The 21,723-nt window shown below is 32.7% G+C and overlaps 2 protein-coding genes across 2 annotated transcripts in view; one reads left to right on the top strand and one right to left on the bottom strand.

The window, feature by feature from the left end:
• Positions 1-21,723, bottom strand: part of LOC106469522 (RING finger protein 166-like) — an 85,063-nt gene that overhangs the window by 21,855 nt on the left and 41,485 nt on the right. The window lies entirely within an intron of this gene.
• Positions 1,494-14,475, top strand: LOC106469523 (putative ribosome-binding factor A, mitochondrial). The gene is made up of 6 exons (XM_013930022.2): positions 1,494-1,956; positions 5,511-5,544; positions 8,622-8,777; positions 9,651-9,757; positions 12,833-13,022; positions 13,935-14,475. The coding sequence occupies exons 1-6, from the start codon at positions 1,691-1,693 to the stop codon at positions 14,334-14,336; spliced, it is 1,155 nt and encodes a 384-aa protein (XP_013785476.1). The 5' UTR covers positions 1,494-1,690; the 3' UTR covers positions 14,337-14,475.

Genomic DNA, 21,723 nt, shown 5'->3' with positions numbered 1-21,723 from the left:
CTCTCAGACGTGACTTATTGGATAAAATGTGGTCGGCGAGGTAAACCAAAAGTGGTGCATGCCAACAGGCTTTGATGTTATCACAGTCCAGGACATTTCAGTTGGGATGAAGCGGACAACAGAACAAATGACGCTGCTGAAGACGTGCCACCTGAAGAAGCCACCGTCGAAGAAGAAACTCTACTCAGCTTTGAGAAGGGAAACGATGAAGCTCTTGATGAAGTTACTACCACTGATGTGACTGTTACCGATGATAGGACATTTATTGATGAAGCAGATGAACCCCACATGAAGCAGAAGCCAAACGAGATGGAGACCAGTACGGAAGAAGATACGTCCCGTAAAATTAAGAGACTTTGTTGAATTGTAATTTTGTGTTTGTAATTCTGTACAGTTAATTAAGTTATTGTTTATTGTTATTGGTTTATTGTATGTGGTTATTGTTCGGGACGAACAATATTAAGGAGGGGGCAGTGTTGTGGGCGCCACACCAGTCACGTGACCTCGATGACAAGATAGTTCTAGAAAATAGACAACAATCGCGCTAAACAAACGCTATAGCAACGAACGTCAATAATACTCCGACCGCAGATCAATTACTCACTATCTACACACATATTACATTACCTTCCCGCGTCACGTTTTCCCCATCTTATATATATCCGCCTACCCCATCTAGCAAATACTAAGATTTTCCGTAACTTCGTACCGACGAAACTTAAGCGACACAAGCCTTTACTTAATAAAACTGGTTTATTCTTTCCGAATATAACTTAACCGATACACTTAACTTTTGTTACGTCTCCGTTTTTTAATTTATATTGTTTATATACTGTTACAGTTTTGAGTAGTATATTCAATATTGTTGCGTCAGCGAGGTCACGTGACTAGTGTCACGCCACGTTTCTAGAACTATCTTGTTCCTTCGTGAATGCCCTAGCATTTACTAGATATACGTTTGTCTGGTATATATATAAGACGCTCACAACGTGACAATAATGTGTGTAGGTAGTGAGTAATTGATTTGCAGTCAGAGAGTATTGTTAAAGTTCGTTATAGCGTTTGTTTTAGCGCGAATGTTGAAATCAAGTGTATCGTAAAGTTATATTCAGAAAGAATAAACCAGTTTTATTAAGTAAGGATTTGTGTCGCTAAAGTTTCGTCGGAACGAAGTTACGAAAAGTTAATTAACAAACGGAGACGTAACAATATGTATTTGGAACGTAAGGTTGCAGCCTGCCATTTGCTTACTAGACACAAGGTGGTGTAGCTTAATGATAAAATTTGTTATTCAAATCTCAAAACAATTATATAGGGCCTTAATAATAATAAAAAAAACATTATTAATGACCTAGGCACGTGCCTACTTGGCCTATTGGGTAATCCGGCATTGAAAATTGGATGTTAAGGAATCTGGATCAGAGTTCAGAAATAATATTTGGTTGACATTGCTTGTGCTGATTACCAGTACTACTCGTGTGAGAGGATATTTTCTACGTCACACTGCTTCAGTGGTTACCATTGCGTGCTTGTTTCTGAAATCACGCACTTTACTAGATTTACTGGTCTGTATTCGGACTTTGGAGTAATACTCTTACTTCATCTTTCAGTCACAGTACTTGTAGGTTTGTTAGTAGTAATTGCAATAACACGATGTTGAAACTTTTGTATTGAAAAGTCTGTCAATAATATGGATGTCGTTAGAAAAGTGTGTCTGAGATGGAGACCTAAAAGTTTGTGTTTTCGAAGAACGGGAACTTTTTACAGAGTAACGTTGTGTATTTTTGGATCAGGTATTGAAACGACAGTGTGTACACCTACATCATCATTGTCACGAATCAAAATTAATCCAGGTAGCTACTTTTGCACAAGTTCGTATTTTTGTGCTAGTAACCAAGTCAACAGACGTGGAAAGCTACTTCAAAGGTTCATTAATAGTGCTGGAAATACTAAAAAGTAAGTTTTTGAGAAATAATTTTCTGTCCAGCTCCAGGTGATCTCGAAGTTGTAACAGTAACACCACACTTATATTTTGAAAATTGAATAATATTAATAACAGCAAAATTATTCTGATTCAATTATCACTGTATCACTATCAGATCAGAATGAGTTCTCCAAAACAGAGCATTGATTTATGTAAAGACTTTGCATTTTAGGATATTCAGTACATCAATACATTCAACACAATATATTTCAACACTATCTATTCTCTTGACAACCTTAAACACCTCAATCAGATCCCCCCCCCTAACTCTTCTTTTTTCAGGAGAAAACAATTTGAGAGATTTCAGCCTCTCCTCGTATGACAACCCCTCCATCCCAGGCACCATTCTAGTAACCCTTCACTGAACCCTTTCAAACAATTCAATGTTTTTCCTAAAGTAGGGAGCCCAAGACTGAACACAATATTCCAAATGTGGCTAAACCAGTGACCTGTACAATGAAATTATAACCTTTTTAGACTTGTATTCAATATTTCTGTAGATACAACCTAAAATCTTATTTGCCCTACCACTAGCAACAGCACACTGCTTGGATGGCTTCAGACTGATCAAGTATTACACCAAGATCCCTTTCCTTTATAACTCTGTTAAGGTTATTCCCATTCAAATTATGATAACCCACATACATTATTTTGCACTTATTATAATTAAAACCCATCTGCCATTTATTTGCCCAACTCACTAAATTATCTAAATCCTTTTGTAAATCAGCAGCATCCTCTTCACAGCTAACAACACACAAGACCTTAATGTCATCTGCAAATTTAAGTAATTTATTGACTATTCCTTCATGTATGTCATTTATGTAAATCAAAGAGAGAAAAGTCCCAAGACTGACCCCTGAGGTAGCGCACTTATGACATTAATCCAATTTGACTCAACTCCATTTGTAGCAACCCTCTGCTTTCTCCCATCCAGCCACTCTTCTATCCAATTTGCTAATTTATCCCCCACATCTACAAAGATAATTATTTTTACAAACCTTTTAGGTGGCACCTTGTCAGTTGCTTTCTGAAAATTCAGATACACCAAATCTACACCGTTACCATCATCTACATAAGCAGTAACCTTTTCAAAGACTGTCAAAAGATTTGTAAGGCAAGATTTTCTCTTAGTGAAACCATGTTGACTATTCAATAAAATTTTTAACTTTGTTAAATGACTTTGCAAAGCATCTTTTAACAGACTTCCCTAAACGTTTCCCACAACTGATGTAAGACTAATAGGTCTATAATTACTGGGACACTTTTTATTACCTCCCTTGAAAAAAATGATTTACATTAGCTAACTTCCAATACTCTGATGCCTGCCCACTTTTCAAGGACTGACAAAAGATAGTAGTAAGTGGCTCACATATTCCAATATTTAACCTTCTTAAAAACCTATAGGGAAATATTATCTGGCCCAGGAGCCTTATTGTTTTTTTAAGCTTCCCAATTTTTTTTTTAACCAGCTCAGAATTAATGCAGTTATCTTGTTTGATCTCATTTTCATTTATCAACTGTTCAAGATATAAAATACTGCTTAAATCTTACTATAGTAAAAACCAAAAAAAAAAAACAACTAAATTTAATAACCCAGCCATCTCATAATCAACAGACACTAGCCTTCTTTTATCATCCCTCAAAGGTCCTACCCCCATCCTAACATTTTGTTTACCCTAATGTACTTAAAGAAATCCTTGCTATTAATTTTTACATTTTCAGCCAACCTTTTCTCATACATCCTTTTTGATGTTCTAATTTCCTGTTTCACCCACTTTCTCGATCTTCTATAGTCTTCTAAATCTTCTGTCATACCAGTCAATTTAAATTTCTTAAATTTATGATGCTTTTTTTTAATTTTATCTTAAACTCCTTATGAGCCAACCTGGTTTTTTCACTTGCAGCTATCCTTTTCTTCTTTCTATAAGGAATATGCTTACCTTGAATATTTAAAACTTTATCTCTAAAAATTTTCCACATCTGATTAGTATCTCCAAGTAACTCAGCTGCCCAACTCACAACAGATAATTCTTGTCACATTTCTTCAAAATTTGCCTGTTTGAAACTTGTAACCAAAATATCATTATTCCTTATCTCCATATGCAGCAAAACATCAAACCTAATACAGCAATGATCACTTGCACCCAGATGTTCCCAATTTCCACCCTCTCGATCATTTCTATATTTTAAGTTAACAATAAATCTAAAATAGCATTGTTTCTAATAGTTCCTTGACTAATTGGTGAAGAAAGCCATCTTGAACAGTTTCCAAAAACTTTTCTCCCTCATGGTTTGACTTTAGCATTTCCCAATCTATATGCCTGAAATTAAAATCACACATAATTATGTTTTCATTAACAGCTGAAATCTTAATCTCATTGTAAAGTTTCTCACCAATTTCATCAGTATCATTTGGTGGTTGTAACAAATTCATATTAAAAGCCTTTTCCCCATATAACCACTAATAGCAACCCAAATGGATTCAATCTCCTTGCTATCATTTTTGATATCCTCAACTTCAATAAGATGTAACTCACATTTTACATACAAGGCCATTCCTCCCCCTCTTTAATACTCTATCCCTGTTAAATAGCATGTAACCCTGTATTTCAAAGAAACTGCTGTCATCAAAACATCTATGTTTAACCATGTTTCAGTTATTCCCATCATATCAAAATCCTTCATTCCTACCAATGCTCTAAAGCCATCTATTTTATTTCTTATACTTCTAGCATTACAATAGTAACAATTAAGCCTATCCTTATAACTACTTCTATACTTTTTTTCCTATGCTAAATTTTTCTCTGTCTCCTATTCTTTTTGCATTCAGTGTTTCCTGGTCCTCACCACTGTCTAGTCCTAGTTTAAAACTTCCCTTACAGCTGAGTTAATAGCCTTACCAAACAAGCCAGCCCCTACTCTATTTAAATGTAAACCATCCATTGGAAAAAGCTCTCTTCTTCCACTGAACTGATTCCACAAGTCCAACCAGCCAATCTGCTCATCCTTACATACTAACCTAAGCCTAGCATTTAGCCCTAATGACCAACTTATAATTTCATCCCCACAGTTAATTCTGGGCAGTATCCCTGATAAAATTAACTTATGGCCATTTTCATTAAATTCCTTTATCAACTCCCTGTACTTATTCATCAGCTCCTCTGTCCTACCTTTCCCTACATCATTAGCCCAATACATCTAAGCTGTGGCTATTTTCTTCGTTATTGTATCTACGGGACAGAATATTCTTATTTTTCACCTTTAGAGCTATCTGCAAACTGAATGAAGCTATTGAAGGAGCTTCAAGTTTTCAAGTGAACTGTGACTTATTTTCTTATGTTGAAACCTTTTACAGTAACTTGTGTCATTGTAATCTAATCTGGAATATGTGTATAATGCTGACTTGTATAGCTCAGATAGTGTGTTTTAGTGATTTCATGGTATGTAGTTAATGAATATTTATAGTATTTATATTATTATGCTATGTAAAATTAACTTTCCTTTTTTTTATCTTTTTACACAGGAAAAAACGCTGGTATGATTCCAATGAGCAAAAGGTATGATACCTATTGAATTGGCTTAATTATTGCACTACTAGCTCATTGATGGAAGTTATGTAAATTCATGATTAATGAAAGATTATCTTAGGACATGAAAAGTTGCTTGCCTTATATGTAATTGTAAATAATGCAAAAATGCCCATAAAAACTGCAAAACACAAAATGTGAAACTATAATTTTGTATGTATCTCCTCATGGACCCAACAAACCTTCATGCCAAATTTGGTGATGCTTCATCTACAGGGGTCAAAGTAGTGGTAAAAAACAGAAAACCGGCCATTATAATAAGTAATCTATGCACTTGTATTTGTTTTCAAATTTTGTTAGGCAAAATGAAAAGGTAACACTTAACAAAGCATTTTCAGTGAAAAAGCTGATAAATGAAAAGATGCACTTGTACTTGAATACAGTTCCTCTAACATTGAGCTATCCAAGAATACAAGCCATCCCTGTCAATGTTCATTTACAAAGCTTCTTACTATGAGACAAAGTATTCATCCAGACATGTATATACTTGTTTTGCAAATTGTTCTGCATGCAGTATAATTTTTTTTAATTTGTAAAAACTGAGACCAAATAGGCTTTTGAAATGAGTTTATTTATTTTCAAATTACACAAGTCCCACTCTTTACTGCAGCTATTTACTGGATATTATTACAACTTAATAAATTATGCTAAGTTCCATCATAATGAACCGATTAACCAAAAACTGAGGCTTGCACTATTTGATATCTTCTGACACTTACTTGGATGAGCAAACAACTGTAAAAAACAGAAGCAGATGTTTTGTAACAGTTTTTTCTTCTCTAGAAAATTACAACAAATACAAATGTGGATGTGTCACTGTAGAATTCTTTATTTGTGGAGTATGGGCAAGTATATTTAGTGGTATGACAGATTTCTTGGTATATATTTTGTAAAGTGTTCTGTCATTCTTATAATTACTGAAAGTTGTATGTGTGTGTATTACTTGTAATAAACATATAATATTATATTTTTAGGGAGCACTATTCATGCTGCATGTAGCCATTCAACAAAGAAAAGTATATATCTGCAGTATTGATAAGAGAATAATTACTTAAACTTTATAGTATAGTGATGAGGTTACATTACATAACAAATCAAAGAAGGCATTAGTATCGAACCTGATACATTGTCTCATTGTAGAAACAGGCTGGAACAGTATGCTAAAGCCAAAACTTTACAGTTACAAGTACTGTATAATCACATTTCATAAGTTTATTAACAGTCAACATTGTTTGATGTAATAAGAAGCAATCATTAAACACACATATGCAAGTTTTTTCTGGCACTAGAAGCTTTAAATGTTCTATTAAGGAAATATTTCAACATATAAAAGCTTTTATGTTCATCAAAAGCAGCAAAATATTTTCCATTAAACATTATTATAAAAATAATGCTTGGAGATGGCTTGAATGGGTAATGAAGAAAAACTTTAATATAAGTTTAACATAACAGCAAATGTACAACTTTTCAACAAGGTTTTCTCATCATCTTATATTAAAGTTTTTCTTCATTACCCATTCAAGCCGTCTTCAAGCATTATTAGTCTCAAAGTGGGTTCCTCGTCATTGAATTATTATACAAATTTTTACTGTTAAGATATATGATATTTTTGTATTAACATTTGAGGTTTTACTAACTTGTTTACATTTATTAACACACAGTAGGTATCTAGCTATTTTATTAACAAAAACATAAATATATTGTATGTTTATCAATGGCATCCTACAATTACCCAATGTTAATGCAGTATTGCTAGGTTAGAGGGAAGAGTTGACTTTTGGAGCAAGTGTTTAAAACGACAATAGAACTTATATTTAGAACAATTCATTAATACTAAAGATAATAGAGCTGAAAACGGATATTTTCTTAAACAAAGAGTGAGCTGAAATTCATAAATATTTATTTTAGACATTCAGGAATGGAAAAAAAAAATCCTTGTAAATTTCCAGTGTGGAAAACAGATTTAAATAAGTGCAAGTATACCTTGCCATCAAATACTTGCCTACTTTATGCTCTGGTTGTAAGTCACATATCACCTACTGAATACTTTATTTGGTTTTCAGTTACCATGTGTTTTAAAATCATAATACAAAATGCTAAAAGTATAAGTAGCTTAAAGAAAAAGCACATCTAGAATTTTCCAAGACTAGTTAATTTTTTTTCCATTGAATTTATGGTACTGGCTAGGAAAAAGCACTTGTGCAGCTGTGTTTCTTCTGAAAGAGTAAGCAGTAGCAATAGACCTTCAATTTCAACTGTCTAACTGATTTAAAGTTGCATCATAGCAGGTATGACAAAGAGACCAAAGGTAAATTCTGATGTAGAAGCAAATATGTTGAGGTGCAAATTAAGTAGTATTTCTAATGGAGACTGAAAAGGGATACGCTTGAAGAAATTCAGACATTGCGAAAGACTATGAAACAACTAAGTGAAAAGTGTTGCACAACTTTTATTTTTTTTTAGCTATAACCACACGTAGTATTTGATGTACAAGAACTACAAAGTCATTTCTTCAGAATGTTGAATGAAATCATAATCTAAACTCGACAAAACACTGAGACTATCACAAACTGGAATTCTGACTAACCTAATGTTTTGACTAGACTAGTAACTCCTGAATGGATTAACACCTTAAACCTGAGTGGAAGCTTTCAGCATCTGGCCAAAAATCCTGTTTTACCCATCAGACAGTGACAGCATCTGTTATTATCCACAAAATTAGGAAAATTGAAATTTTATAAGATATGGTGATAATTATTAGGAAATCATGAAAATAATTCCATCAGAACGTGCAAAAGATTATGGGTGTAAAGAGTTAAACCTGTCGGGTTACTGTTTTTCTAAACATTTTTTCACCTATATTAGAAAGTTTTTGTGATATACCTAAGAATTTTAAAAAACATTATTCATTTGTTATATATTTTTTTTTAATATGTGATTGTAATTTTTTAACCAACTATTGAAGATTATATAGGTACTAAGAGCAATATATCTGCAAGACTGTTTTCCACTTCATAACTACTAATCAATCTTGGTTTCATAAGCAGAGTAGAGGTGATGGCTCTCTAACATGGAACACCAAGCCAGCAAACAATCAACGAATGAATGTATTCAATGCAATTTTAATGGAAGCAATCACAGATATCATGTCCACTGGAGAAATCAATAACAAGCTTCATGGTCATGGAATTGAAGTTCTTGGAGTAAGTGAAATATTGTATGTCATGTAGGAGTTAAACATGAAACTAGACAGACTAGTGAAAAGCTTCATAATCATGAAATTGAAGCTCTCAGAGTAACTCTTGTACATGTCGGGTAGGAGTGGAGCTAAAAAAAGCTAGACAGATGAGTAAAAAGCTTTATGGTGGAATCTATGCTTTGACAGGTAAAGCCTTTATTATACCAATTCCTTTTTCACTCTATTTTTTATCATTATATGAAAGTTGATAACTAAAAGTTCATCTAGAACAGTTTCTTGAATTAGAAATATCAGAAAAACACTTGTGTTAAATACTTGGTATGTTGGAAGTAGGCACATGTACAGCTATACAGTTTTCAGAGGGATGCCTTTCCCCACCCCCAGTTTCTGAACATCTTTGAATATGTACCTCCACTCCTCTGATATCTTGCCCATCATACATAATATTTCTTGTAAATGAATGTTTATTTCTGTAAAATGTGGGAAACTACAATTACAGTTGTCTTCAGTTTTATTTATCTCCTACCCTATATAATGTGCATGCATTAAACAAATTCACAGAACTTCTAATCATATCAAAAATGCCTATGAGCAAAAAAAAGAAAGTCTTTCTTGAGCTAAAATCAAAAATAAAAGGAAACTTGCATTCTTTTCTTATGTATTTACTGTTTTCAGTCAAATTCTCTTCAATCCTAACTAAAGTACTGATGTATACAACACACCATAAGTTAAAACCAAGACCACATCAACTCTTGTAGATTCAGCTGTAATTTTCATGCATGATAGCTACATTATGCTAATTTTGGATGCTAGCAAAATAATGATATGATCTAAACTATTAATTGTATGAAATTAGTACATGCTTTATTTCGTTTAGGTAAAGGTGTCTCCAGATTTAGGTAATATTATTGTATATTGGACATCTTCAACCCCCAACTTGGCAACAGCTGAAGAACTACTGAACTCTAATGCTGGAAAGATCAGGTAAATGTGATATTTTTATCCAGTTTTCGTGAGTTGTTTTTCTTTCTCTCACTTATTCAACAAAACACTAAAAATAACATAATTAGGGGTGAATATTTTACTGTATGATGTCACTCATTATGTATTATTATACATGATTACTCGTTGTCAAGCTTAATCTATTATATAACATTACATGGCATGATGAATCTATTGAGTGAGTTAATTTCAGTTCTAAGGACTTGATTCAAAGTAGTAATCTGCTGTCTGAACAGTTTGATTTAATTTCAAGACCTAGCATATTTTATAAAACCAGCTCGGGAGATTAACGATGCATTACCATTATACCAGACTTAGGTAACTGATGGCCTCCAGGTCCATTTTATCTGTCTACCAGTACTTCAACAAATTTATAATTAATATCAAACAGTGAAAATCTGTATTCACCTAAAATGTGATAATAAAAACAGTCAACTTTATGTGAAAACATAATTAAATGTCCCACATGTGTTGCTAGGTTGAGTTTTATGGCACAAAACAAAAGTGAAAATACATACCTACCCTATCTTGAGACAGGGCATACTTAGTTTGTACTCCTGTTTTTGTTGCTCAAGTGATTTTTAAAATAACGTTTTATAGACTGATGTTCATTTTATTTAATTATACTCGTAGTGATATAACATGAATTTTTGATGATGCAGCTCACACTGATTTTTTTTTTTTTGTAATGTACCAAAATCATTTAGTTGCACCCAGTGCCATATAGTGACCACACAGTGCAATTTGAATTTTACCAAATATTTGTAACATTACAAAAGTTGATTTCTAATATATTTTTGATAAGTGTGTACAAACCTGCCTCCATAGGGAGAGCCTTTATAATTACAAAATATGATAGAGTAGTGACCTTATTCTTATCCTTTAACTAATACAGTCTTTGATTTGCTTGTACTCATAGTATAATGGATTACTTCAAAAAATATCTCTTTAAAACATTTAGGATCACAACACCTCTTAATACAAATATATTATCAACAAACACTAATAAGTTAACCTTTATGCCACTAGTTATTGAAAATCTTGTCATGATTTTTGGTTCAACAAATTAATTAGTCGTATATATGTTAGCTGTTCTTATTCAAGATTTTATTTTAAATGTTTTTGTTATGTATATCTAGTTTTATAGCATACTAACTGGAGTACCCATCCATTGGATGGGTGAAATAAAAACTCCTTTGTTAAAAGAGATACAAAATTATGCTTCTATTTTTTTTTCTTAACATATAAACATTAAAAGTGCCATATAATACATAAAGATACCAATACTGAAAAGAATGGCATACTGTTTTCAAGAATTCTATCAATATGAAATTATATGGGGATCAACTCACTCCCCCCATCTCATGTCATCCTATATCACTGTCAAGTTGTGCTGATTTGGTAGTTGTTCCAAAATTAGATTGAGATACACCACCTCACCCCCATGACCTTCCTCATGTCTGCCTGCATCAATGTGTCAGGTTTGGTTGGTGCTAATTGATCAAGAAATGTGAAAACATATAAGAAACAGATACACACACAAATTGATGTTTATTTATACAGAAGCCATCATTTATCAGTTTATACAAATGGCAATTTGTGAAGATAGAGCTGTGGTATTCTCAGGTGAACCAATTTCTGAACAAACATCAGATAAGTTAAATCTGCTAGTAACATCAGGGTCAACCAGGAAATTTAAGGAATAGTTTGAATCTGAAAACTTGACTTAGTTTTCTTGTTTGTGAAATAATCAGAATGGACAAGTTTTGAATAAAACAAAGACAATCTTTATTATGAAAGAAAAGTAAAATGCATTGTATACACTTGCATAGACAGAACCACAGTTGATTAGTCCCACAGCTTTCACTTTCCATAGGAATGATTTCTGATTCCCACAGAACTAAAACATGATCTCATATATGTTCTTCACTCTACTATCTCCAAGTAGAACTGAACCAAGAAAGCATGCTTGAATTCAGTAGGTAAACAGAGTTTATTTGTCCAGTTGACACCATCACCTTGTAACCCCTTGTTCTCCCACAGCATTGTTCAGCTGTAACATACAGACATTGTCAATTCAGCCAGTGATTCTTTCAACATGAATGCTCTATGTTATTGCCATACCTCTCAGGTAGAATAGGCATTATTTACTGTAGAGAACAAAGTAAAAAAGGAATTAGAACAAGGCAACTTCAACAGTTTTCTGAACCACTTGATTATGCCAAAACTGCATAGAAACTAAATAAACTAAAAAGTTTATAAATTCTTATATGACTCAAGGCAGGCAAAAAACATATGCCTGCATATCACAGAATCAAATATGGTTAAATCCATAAAAGCTGCATTTAGTAAACATTTTTTAATTTCATGTACATCTGCATGAACTCCTTAAAAACAAAATTTTTGATCTGTTACACTGTCATTTTTAAATCCTGTTTGCTGTTTTAAAAGTTGTATATTTCTTTCTGACCAATTGTTTAGGTTATCCATCATTTTAGGGAATAACTACCAATTGTGTTAACAAAGAAATTTCTTGATATTTATTAACCATACCTAAACCATCTTTTTTTTGAATTGAAAACAAGTGATAAAATCACCTCAGTTGTATGGAAATCCCCAAACTCTTAATATATAAGAAATGTTATAGCCAACGATAATACCTTAGGGATGAGAAATTTCTGCCAACTGGTAGATTTTCAACCCTTTAATGTTGCCCAGGGTTGTTCATGAGATTCACAATAACCTGGTGGAAAAGTTGGAGGGGGGGCTAATAGTTTATTGCCTATTTTGCTATTCCATTAACATATATAAAGTTAAACATTTTAAACATAACATCAAATGATAATTTCCAGACCTTACTTATTTTTATTTTATAAATATGAAACTGTTTAATAATAAACAATGAAATAGGTATTATGTTGCTTTTAATTGTTATTATTGTGCAATGTTTTCTTGTAGATTTTGTACAAATCTTGTGCAAGGAAGTTTATACTAGATTCTTACAGTGCACTTCAAAAACAGTTATATTTTTTGAGCAATGTTCTTTGTTTCTTTTAGGGGAGAATTAGCAAGTTTATCCATCTTGACAAGTATACCACGCATCACATTTGTTAAAGATTTAACTTCTACTAAAATATTAGAAGTTCAAAACTTATTAGCTGAGGCAGACTTTGGGCCAGATTTCCAACCTACAAGTTTGATACATCCTTTCAAGTTGGATGCTGTTTCAAAGAAGCAGCCAGCTTTTGTAAGTTAGTTACTTAGTCTTTAGTGTCTATTGTTATGAACTGGGCCTTAAACTGGAAGCATTTGGGATATACAGGTGAATATTTAATGATTATATTCTGTAATACTGACAATATGCTGTAGTTTTGTAGTGTTTTAAACAAGCAAGCAGTTTATGTAAATTAAGTGTTTAGTCTTTAGTGTCTATTGTTATACACTGGGATTTCAGTAGAACCTTTTGGGACAGACAAATGGCTCACAGACTAATCTTGAACTAAGAACTTAGTAGTTCTAGTTCTGTTTAGTCTGAATTGAGGCATAACTTGTTTACATGAAAACAAATATTTTATGATAGTTTAATTGATGGCTTGAACAATATAAGCTGAAACAATTAAATAAATTTGAAATAGTAACTTAATTCACTAACTACTTTTACTGACTATCTTGGCATTTCTTAACCCTTTCCCTGATGTTTTTCACTTGTGTAATCTTAGCCTTTTTTTTCAATATTTTTTGGAACATTTTCTTTACCTTATCCTAGGCTTAACATTGTTCTTCCAAAAAAATCCTGAATGGTTATTTCAAAACTACAAAAATGCAGCATATGTGTCGGACTTCTATTGCAAGAAATAATCATCAAGTACTTGTATTACAGAAAAACACTATATTTTAAAACTTGTGAAAGTGTGTCAACAGTAACATGATTTAATGAAGTCGTAATTTTATAGTTCACTGTTATAGCTAATTCTTCTTGATTATTGTTTTTTACAAAAGTTGGAGGAATAAAATGTTAGACTGGTGGTATTTCAGGTTAGATATATATAGTATATAGTTTTTATTATGGAAAATGTTTTAGAAATTTATTTTTATTTTTTAGCAAAACACTAATGAATATTTTCATTTATCTCAATCCACTGATCCGGTGGTGCCACAGAGTAGCGGAAGTGATAAAACTCTCTACCAAGAACCGAAGGCCTCTGATACACAGCTTCCTTGGGCACCACCAGAGATGAAGCACAATATTTTTGGGCTTGACCATAAAGCCCTCATGAACCAAGTTGCCCAGAAAGTAGCAAAAACTAGAAGTAAGGATCAAAGGAGTTCCTTTGCTAGTTTAGACACAAAGCCTGTTCAACAGGACCAATGGCATCTTGATGACAAATCTTTTTTTAAAGGTTTTGATTTTCAAGTGGACAGTGGTGTAGTTAAAAATAACTTTACTTTAGAAACTGATTTCGAGAATTTTTCCAATGTTCTTCCAACACCAAAAAAGTACAAAAAAGAAAAAAGACTTCCCAAAATGAACAACAAGATTTGCTTACAGAGGATTTGCTGAGAGATGCTTCTAACAGCAATAGACAAATTGATCTGGAAGAAGAGGATTACTTTGAAGAAGAAGAAGTGTGGACTGATCATTATAAAGAACATGATACTGGAAGAAATAATAAAAACAATGAGTAATTCATATTATTATACTTGAAAGAATTTGTCAATTACTAGAATAAAACACATAGAGAAGTTTTCACTTATAAACTGGGCTATTCTTTAAAAATTGTTATTTTGTTAGGGTGCTGTATGCACAGCATTAGGTTATTTATAGAAATGGCACAATAAGAGCAGCATTTTAATATAATTATAAATATGAAAATCAAATTACTAATTCCTCTTCCAAACAACTTTGATCCTGAAACAATTTGTTTAAATAAAGATTATAAAATGAGCTAGAAACAACTTAAAAAAACACCAAAAACGTTCTTATATAAATAACTTTAATTGCACCTGAAACACCAGAGAATTGTATTGAGTTTTTTTGCATTATTCAAGTGATGCAAGTACCACAATTTTTCCTGAAAAAACCAAAAACAATAACCAGTTGTTACACTTCCAAAATTTCACACCTGTTCTTTTGTTAAATGCAATATATGTACTGTCCCTTAGTTAACGCCCCCCCCCCCCCCCACGTGGCACAGCAGTATGTCTGCGGACTTACAACTTTAGAAACCGGGTTTCGATACCCGTGGTGGGCAGAGCACAGATAGCCCATTGTGTAGCTTTGTACTTAACTTCAAACAAACCTTTAGTTAAGTGCAATATGTATGTCTATATCAAACTTTTGTTAGTGGGAGGTCTAAAATAGACCTATAATTACAGCCAAACTGACAAAAATGCATGCACTAAAAATATTTATTAGCTATTTGAGTTTTGCTTTTGCATGTACCAGTTTGAGAAATGTTTTCCATCAAGTTACTCGAATTCAAGATTCATTCTTTGTGTAGTGAGTAAGGTGCATGTGCACTTAAAAGTGGTATTTCTAATCATGTAATTGTGACAGAAGTATTCATTGTACAAATATATGTTCAAATCATTATTTCAGTGAGTATATTAGTAGGATAGAATATGGTTAGTTTCTTTGTTTCCGATTTACTAATTACAATTGAGAAATTCTGTTCCTAAAAATAGCAAATCCTAATTGTATTTTAGTATTTACCACAATAAAAATTCTATAATTTTCCTAATATTTTCATCATTACAAAAAACTTGATACTGGTAAAAAAAAATAGTCTAGTTTGCTAGGAATGTTACTAGATCAAAAAATTCTGGTTGATGAGGAACTCTTCAGCTATTTGATACTGAATGATAATAGTTATTAATCCTTCACTAAAAACGTGAGTGAAGCTGTTACACAGTTTAAGAATGTAAAATAATATTGTTAAAGAATTGAATTAATCTCAGTCAGTGTGCAATGGTAATGGTATATTCTCAAGCTCAGGATAGTAAGAAACATAATACAGAGTAAAATAATCAGAGATAACAATAGAATGGAAGAATATTAAAACCATAGTAATGTTCCTATGAATTATCAGTTAGTTTTGTAGAGAAATAGATTTACTGGGACTTGTAGAGTACTATATATTTCTGTAGACTGAAGAGTATGAAACAGAATTTATTATTGACAAGTTTTAAAACTTATGGAATTGTGTATGGAAAACGTTTTCTTAAAGTGATTTATTGAGATATAACAACATTAACTTTATAATTGTGAAAAAACTGTTAAGAAAATAAGAAACTGCTTTGCACACAAAGAATCTAAACATCTTGTGGTTATTGAGGTTGGTATTGTTCAATAGAATTCAGCAAACAGATAGAATGAACAATTAAACGAAAAACGAAAACTGTTTAAACGAAAAAAAAGAAATTTGAACGAGACTGTCATAATCTCTGTGCCTTTTAGTTAATGATTTTATAGTTTAATCTTGCAGAACTTGAAAGTCTTACCAGAGCACAATCAGAACACAGAATCAAAGTTTGTTCTCTTGCTCATCAGAATAAGAGGTTCGAAGGTGCACATATGGGTCTATTCAGCTACCCTGTTTGTTAGTCTTGCAGTTCCCAAGATATCAAGAAAGATGAAAAAAACTAAGCATTAGCTTCAAACCTCAACTTGGCATGGTCTGGTGGTTAGGGTGCTGGACTCGTAATCAGCAAGTTTTGGATTCAAGACCCGGTGCCAAACATTTTCGCTCTTTCAGCCATGGGCAGGCCCACCTAGAAGGAGGAGAAGCTATGGATATTTTTCCAAGGCCCACTGCTCACCAGGGACCCAAGAGGGTGGCAAGAAAGTGGTATGAACTCTATCAAATCAGTATGGAATGCTTTAATCATCATTCAAAAACTGTTTTGGGTCCATGATGACTCTTAAATGGTTGGTCATGATGGTGTTTTAATGTGCAGTCAATTCCACTATTCATTGGTAAAGAGCTTGCAGTGGGTTCTGCCAGCTGTTTGTTTTCCCTGTGGTCAGCTGTTCAACATTAGGGATAGCCTTTTTAGCCTTGCTATAAACCCACAAGAAAACACTCGTACCATGAAGTTGACATGGCAACAATCTGTTAAGTCTGTGGGACATCACAAAAACATCCGTCATCCCCCGCAAGTAATCAATCACACATGGATAAAATTTATCAAAATGTTACTGTTAAAGTATCATGTACCACCTGAATCTATGAAATGATGATAGTGAAAGATGTAGAAATAATAGAAAACGTTAGAAAGCATTGCCCAAGTTAGAATGGTCCTGTAAATTAGATTATTGGGAAGAATCTAAACAAGATAATTATAGAAAACGTTTAAAAACACTGCTTACTATATAATGGTCCTGTAAATTCGATCATTGGACGTGTTATGAATTTAGTGTTCCTATTTTTTATATTTTTAAAACGACATCAACAATCCAAAATTACTTCGAACTTTATGCAAGCCTAGAGAGTTTTGTTTTTCACAATAACCGCTATGAATTCTTACCTCCGTGTTTCCACTATTCACTCTTGGAGATCAAGTACATGCGAAGAAATACAAATACCATGGCTTTCGTAGTTAAACATTGAATAAATTATTTTATTTGTTTTGTGTTCTCTATTGCGCAAGTGTTGTTAGGATGCCTAAATTGTAAGTTACAACCTGGAGAAATAACATCATGTATAAACATTGCTACAATTATTTAAATGTAAAGCCAAGTTTCATTTCTGTAGAAAACTAATGCATTTGATGTTGATGTAGAATTTACAAATTGGTGCAAATATATTCTGAAAAAAATCGCTATTAATAATGTGAAATTTACTAATTATTTAAGTTTTATTGACATGGGTTTTTAGATATGCATATTATATATCCACTGTTTCATAACTTTTATAAGAGAAATAATGTGCATTTCAAAGTGGAATTTGTAAGAATCGTTAACTGTTATCTCGGAAACTTAACCTAAGCACGATCATGCACCTTTGCTAACTCTGTATTTTCTGCAAACAATAATCTTGAGCTTGGAAGTTGCTCAAAGTAGATGAAATGTGCTTGTGGATCTTCTTCACAATTTAATTGTTCATTAATTCGTGCATCTGTTTCAGTTCTTCAGAAGAGGTTCCATTCATGTCTCTGCTTTATTATACGACCAACCTTACACCATACATCTTACACAAAATTAAATCGTATTTTCATATCTAAAATATTCAATGCTGATGCAAGCATCAAATTAGAAAAAACAAAAAACTGTTTCTTCGACAAATCATAATCATCTTTGTCTCGGTGCAAATTTTGGTTACCAATATTTGGAAATAATATTTTGTTTGCCTTCTATAATTGTATATCGAAGTATAAGGCACCTATACGGAGAAGGATTAATTAAGTAAGCGTTACCTCCAAAAACCTACAGTATTTTTCCTGTTGTTGTATCTGTCGTACAGACTTTCTTAACACATACCTAGTTTTAAATGAACTAGGTGAATCAATAATCCCAACCCACGCACACACGACTCTACGTGTTATAGACCAAATTATGTGTGATGTCACAGTGCTACGAGATCAAGAGTTTTTAAAGAGATGAATACAGTGTGAATAAATCATATTCGAAAAGAAAATGAGACTGGGCACAATTGATTCCCTTTGAAACAAAATGTACGTAAATAAAAGCACGTGGCTGAGTATTCTTAAACTTCTAGCCTGCTTCTCAAGCGTAATTTAAGCGATATCTGGGTGACCTACAAATAAAACTCGCCAGGATGAAAACGGTGGCGATTTTAAGAATGAGCTTTAATTAGGTCTATCTATATTTAAGTCTATAAGACTTCCCAAAATGCCATGCCACGCACGTAAGATCTTATATAAGCACTAACAACTTGACATTTCTGTTAAGCATAAAATGTTATGCTTTAACAACAAAAGCCATTAATTTAGAAAACTTGTGTTTTGCCAAGCCATTTACAACATCTGAGGAATGTAAAAAAAAAAAAAGATACTTAATAGTTTCTTGTAACCCAATATGGTAACAACTCGCATGAAAACTAGCTTTGTGTCTTATCACGCACTAAATGGGAACACACAAACTGTCTTTAACCAAGATATATATTACTAACATATTGAAGAAAATTTACTAAAAAGGAATCGGGGATTTACGTTTATAAGGGGCAATATTTGATTCCATTTGTTTTATAAATCAGTGTGCTTTAAAATTGTTAAGTATGCAAGGAATTTAACATCGAACTTGCTTAAAATTGTACTGATACTGATGTACCGTTACCTTGCTTCAACTGCAATAGGTAATTGTATAGCTTAGTTTATCTTATGCTTATATAATTTGACAAATTTACGTCTATCACTTACAATATTTACGAATATAATAATATTTGTTTAACTATTCAGTTATCTTTATCGGATTTCATTATAACAAGCTCAGTGTGTTCTTATAAGAAATATGAGTTAACATTGTTTGGAGAAATGTCTCTCCTCTATGGCTGAGTGCGTCTTAGTGTTCCAGGCTGCGAATTTAAATGCCAAAGGTTCGATTCGCGATATGATGCTAAGTTCATTTATATATGAGGGAGAAGAGCTATAAATGTGACAATTCCAATATTTAATAAAGAGTAACTACACAGGGCGTAGGTGCTATTGGCTGGTTTCAATCCCTCTCTCGGCATATTTAAATAAAGGATGACTATGGCTGAATTTAAAGATATCTGACCAGCCCGTCTAGCTCATGTTGAAATATACCAGAGTCTCTTCCATACAACAAATTTCTTGGTTTTTGAAGAAACAAATAAACTTAGTTTTAGGGAAAATATTTCTTATTTCTCAAGAAAAAATATGTATCTCATTAGAAAAAGTTTTACTTCGTTTGGAAGAACCTTAACTGATATTTGTTCTATATAGTAAAAATTCCAAGTTTGTAAAGAAAATATAACTAGGATTTATGAAATTTATCCTTTTTGATAACAGCAACCACGGCTCATAAACAGTAATGAACATAACTAGTTGTCAATGCTCTTTGAAATATATTAAAAGTCATAGAGTAGATTGTGATAATGGAAAAAAATCTTAATTAATTTACGTAAAATCAAGTAGTTTACAATTTAGCATAATTACATTTTTCTTCACTAAAATATTTTGAGAATATCAATTTGATGATATAAAATGCGACACAATGATTAGCATTTCGTCCTCCACCCCAAAAAATTAATAAATGCATACCATGGTTTGGGGCAGTAGATGCATTATAAAAGTGACAGTCAAATCCTATTATTTGGTCTAACAAGAGTTGACGGTGGATGGTATTGACTAGCTGCCTTCTATCGAGTCTATCCCTTCAAAATTAGGAACGGCTAATGAAAATAGACCTCCTGTAGCTTTGTGCGAAATCTAACAAAACAAACAATTATAAACTGGTAAATTACATGAAGACTGGGAGCTTCTGCCACCTTTGTGATGTCTACCTCATGTTTTGTGACTTCAACCTCATGTGCGTCAGTGTTGATTGTATTAATTGCTCAACAACTTGAAATGGTGTTTTTTGTATTAAATAGAACTGAGGTTGAGTTACGGAGACAGAACGTTCATGTATAATTTATTTTCTCTATTTTAATTGTACTTGTCTCCGGAAAAAAAAATAAAACAATTGAACGGATAAATCATATGCTATTTGAAAATTGTTTTGGTTTTCCTAGAGTTAACAGCAATCACCATACTGACTCAGTAGACTCTATATGTAGGGATGGCCAAGGTATTCAATAGGCATAATACAAATATGAACGCTAAAAGTCAACATTTACAGAGAATTTTACTTTAAAAGATGATTACCACCCACTTTCATTTGTTTCTCTACCCAACAAGGCAAGAAACCGCCGCTAAGATACCAAACCAGAAAATAACCAAGCCCACGAAATTGTTCATTTTTCTTCTTGTTGTTTCAGTCGAGATAACTCTATAATTACTTTGTCACTAACGTCAATTCAAACCTAAGTTCACCCTATGTGTTTCTGAACAGTACACGATTTCATCACTTAGTCGTGATAACTAGTAGTAATTTAAAATATATATATATAGTGTAAACGATGTTATCATTAACCCTTGAAGTTAGCTTTCTTACAGAAATCTGGTGTTCCTTTAATTAAAAAGCTTAAGATGAATATCAGATGAATGTAATATGTAGAATACTCAATGCTTTGTACACTGTACAGTCGGTATCTTTAAGGAGCCAACCCCTATCTTATGTATGAAGTGAAGGAGTAAATAAAAATCAATACAATGATATTAAATGTTATTACACACATTCATAAAATATACTAAATGTCAGTCAGGGGGGAAAAAACGTCACAAAACAAGTAATAAAAAACATTTTGTAAATGTAAAATGATGACAGTGCCAAAAAGAATGAAACAAGAATATAGGGATAATACAGTTATACATAAATCATCCCTACATGACTTTCAATATTAAAATTTAATGTTACACTGTAAAATGCATACTTTACTTTAATATTACTACAATTGGAAGTTATATAATAGTTTGTTTATCATAACATCATGGTCATGTCAGGGTAGGCAGCAATGTAGTGAACTAAGAGCCTAAAGCTTACATACAAGGAAAACCAAGTTGAGTCAAAACATATCTTGATTATTATAGACTCTCGCTACGAGGTCGGTCGAATTGACTGACCTCGTAACCATTTTGCAGTCGTGCATTTTACAGTGTAACATTAAAAATCTGAGGATGACGTAGATCACGTCGAAACATGTACTTGTAGAGAGAGATTTTAAAGTGGAAGCCGTAAGGCTTCAATAAAATTTTTACTGTGTAGGGGAGACCGGGGCTAGTTGTTACAGGGACAAGTTGATACAGTGCCTCTAGCTCTTCTTGAGATTAATAGACGACGATAGTTCATGGACCATCGAACACAT

The sequence above is a fragment of the Limulus polyphemus genome, unplaced genomic scaffold (assembly GCF_000517525.1).
Source record: "Limulus polyphemus unplaced genomic scaffold, Limulus_polyphemus-2.1.2 Scaffold3527, whole genome shotgun sequence".
NCBI classification, from domain to species: domain Eukaryota; kingdom Metazoa; phylum Arthropoda; class Merostomata; order Xiphosura; family Limulidae; genus Limulus; species Limulus polyphemus.
Note: the sequence above shows the minus strand (reverse complement) of the source record. Positions and strands in the feature narration are given on the sequence as shown.

What these genes read in the sequence shown, in the direction of transcription:
- LOC106469523 (XM_013930022.2), top strand. Translation starts at nt 1,691, where the DNA reads ATGGATGTCGTTAGAAAAGTGTGTCTGAGATGGAGACCTAAAAGTTTG. An exon ending in ATGATTCCAATGAGCAAAAG is followed by an intron (nt 5,545 to 8,621) that starts GTATGATACCTA and finishes TTTCATAAGCAG; the next exon opens with AGTAGAGGTGATGGCTCTCT. An exon ending in TCTAATGCTGGAAAGATCAG is followed by an intron (nt 9,758 to 12,832) that starts GTAAATGTGATA and finishes TGTTTCTTTTAG; the next exon opens with GGGAGAATTAGCAAGTTTAT.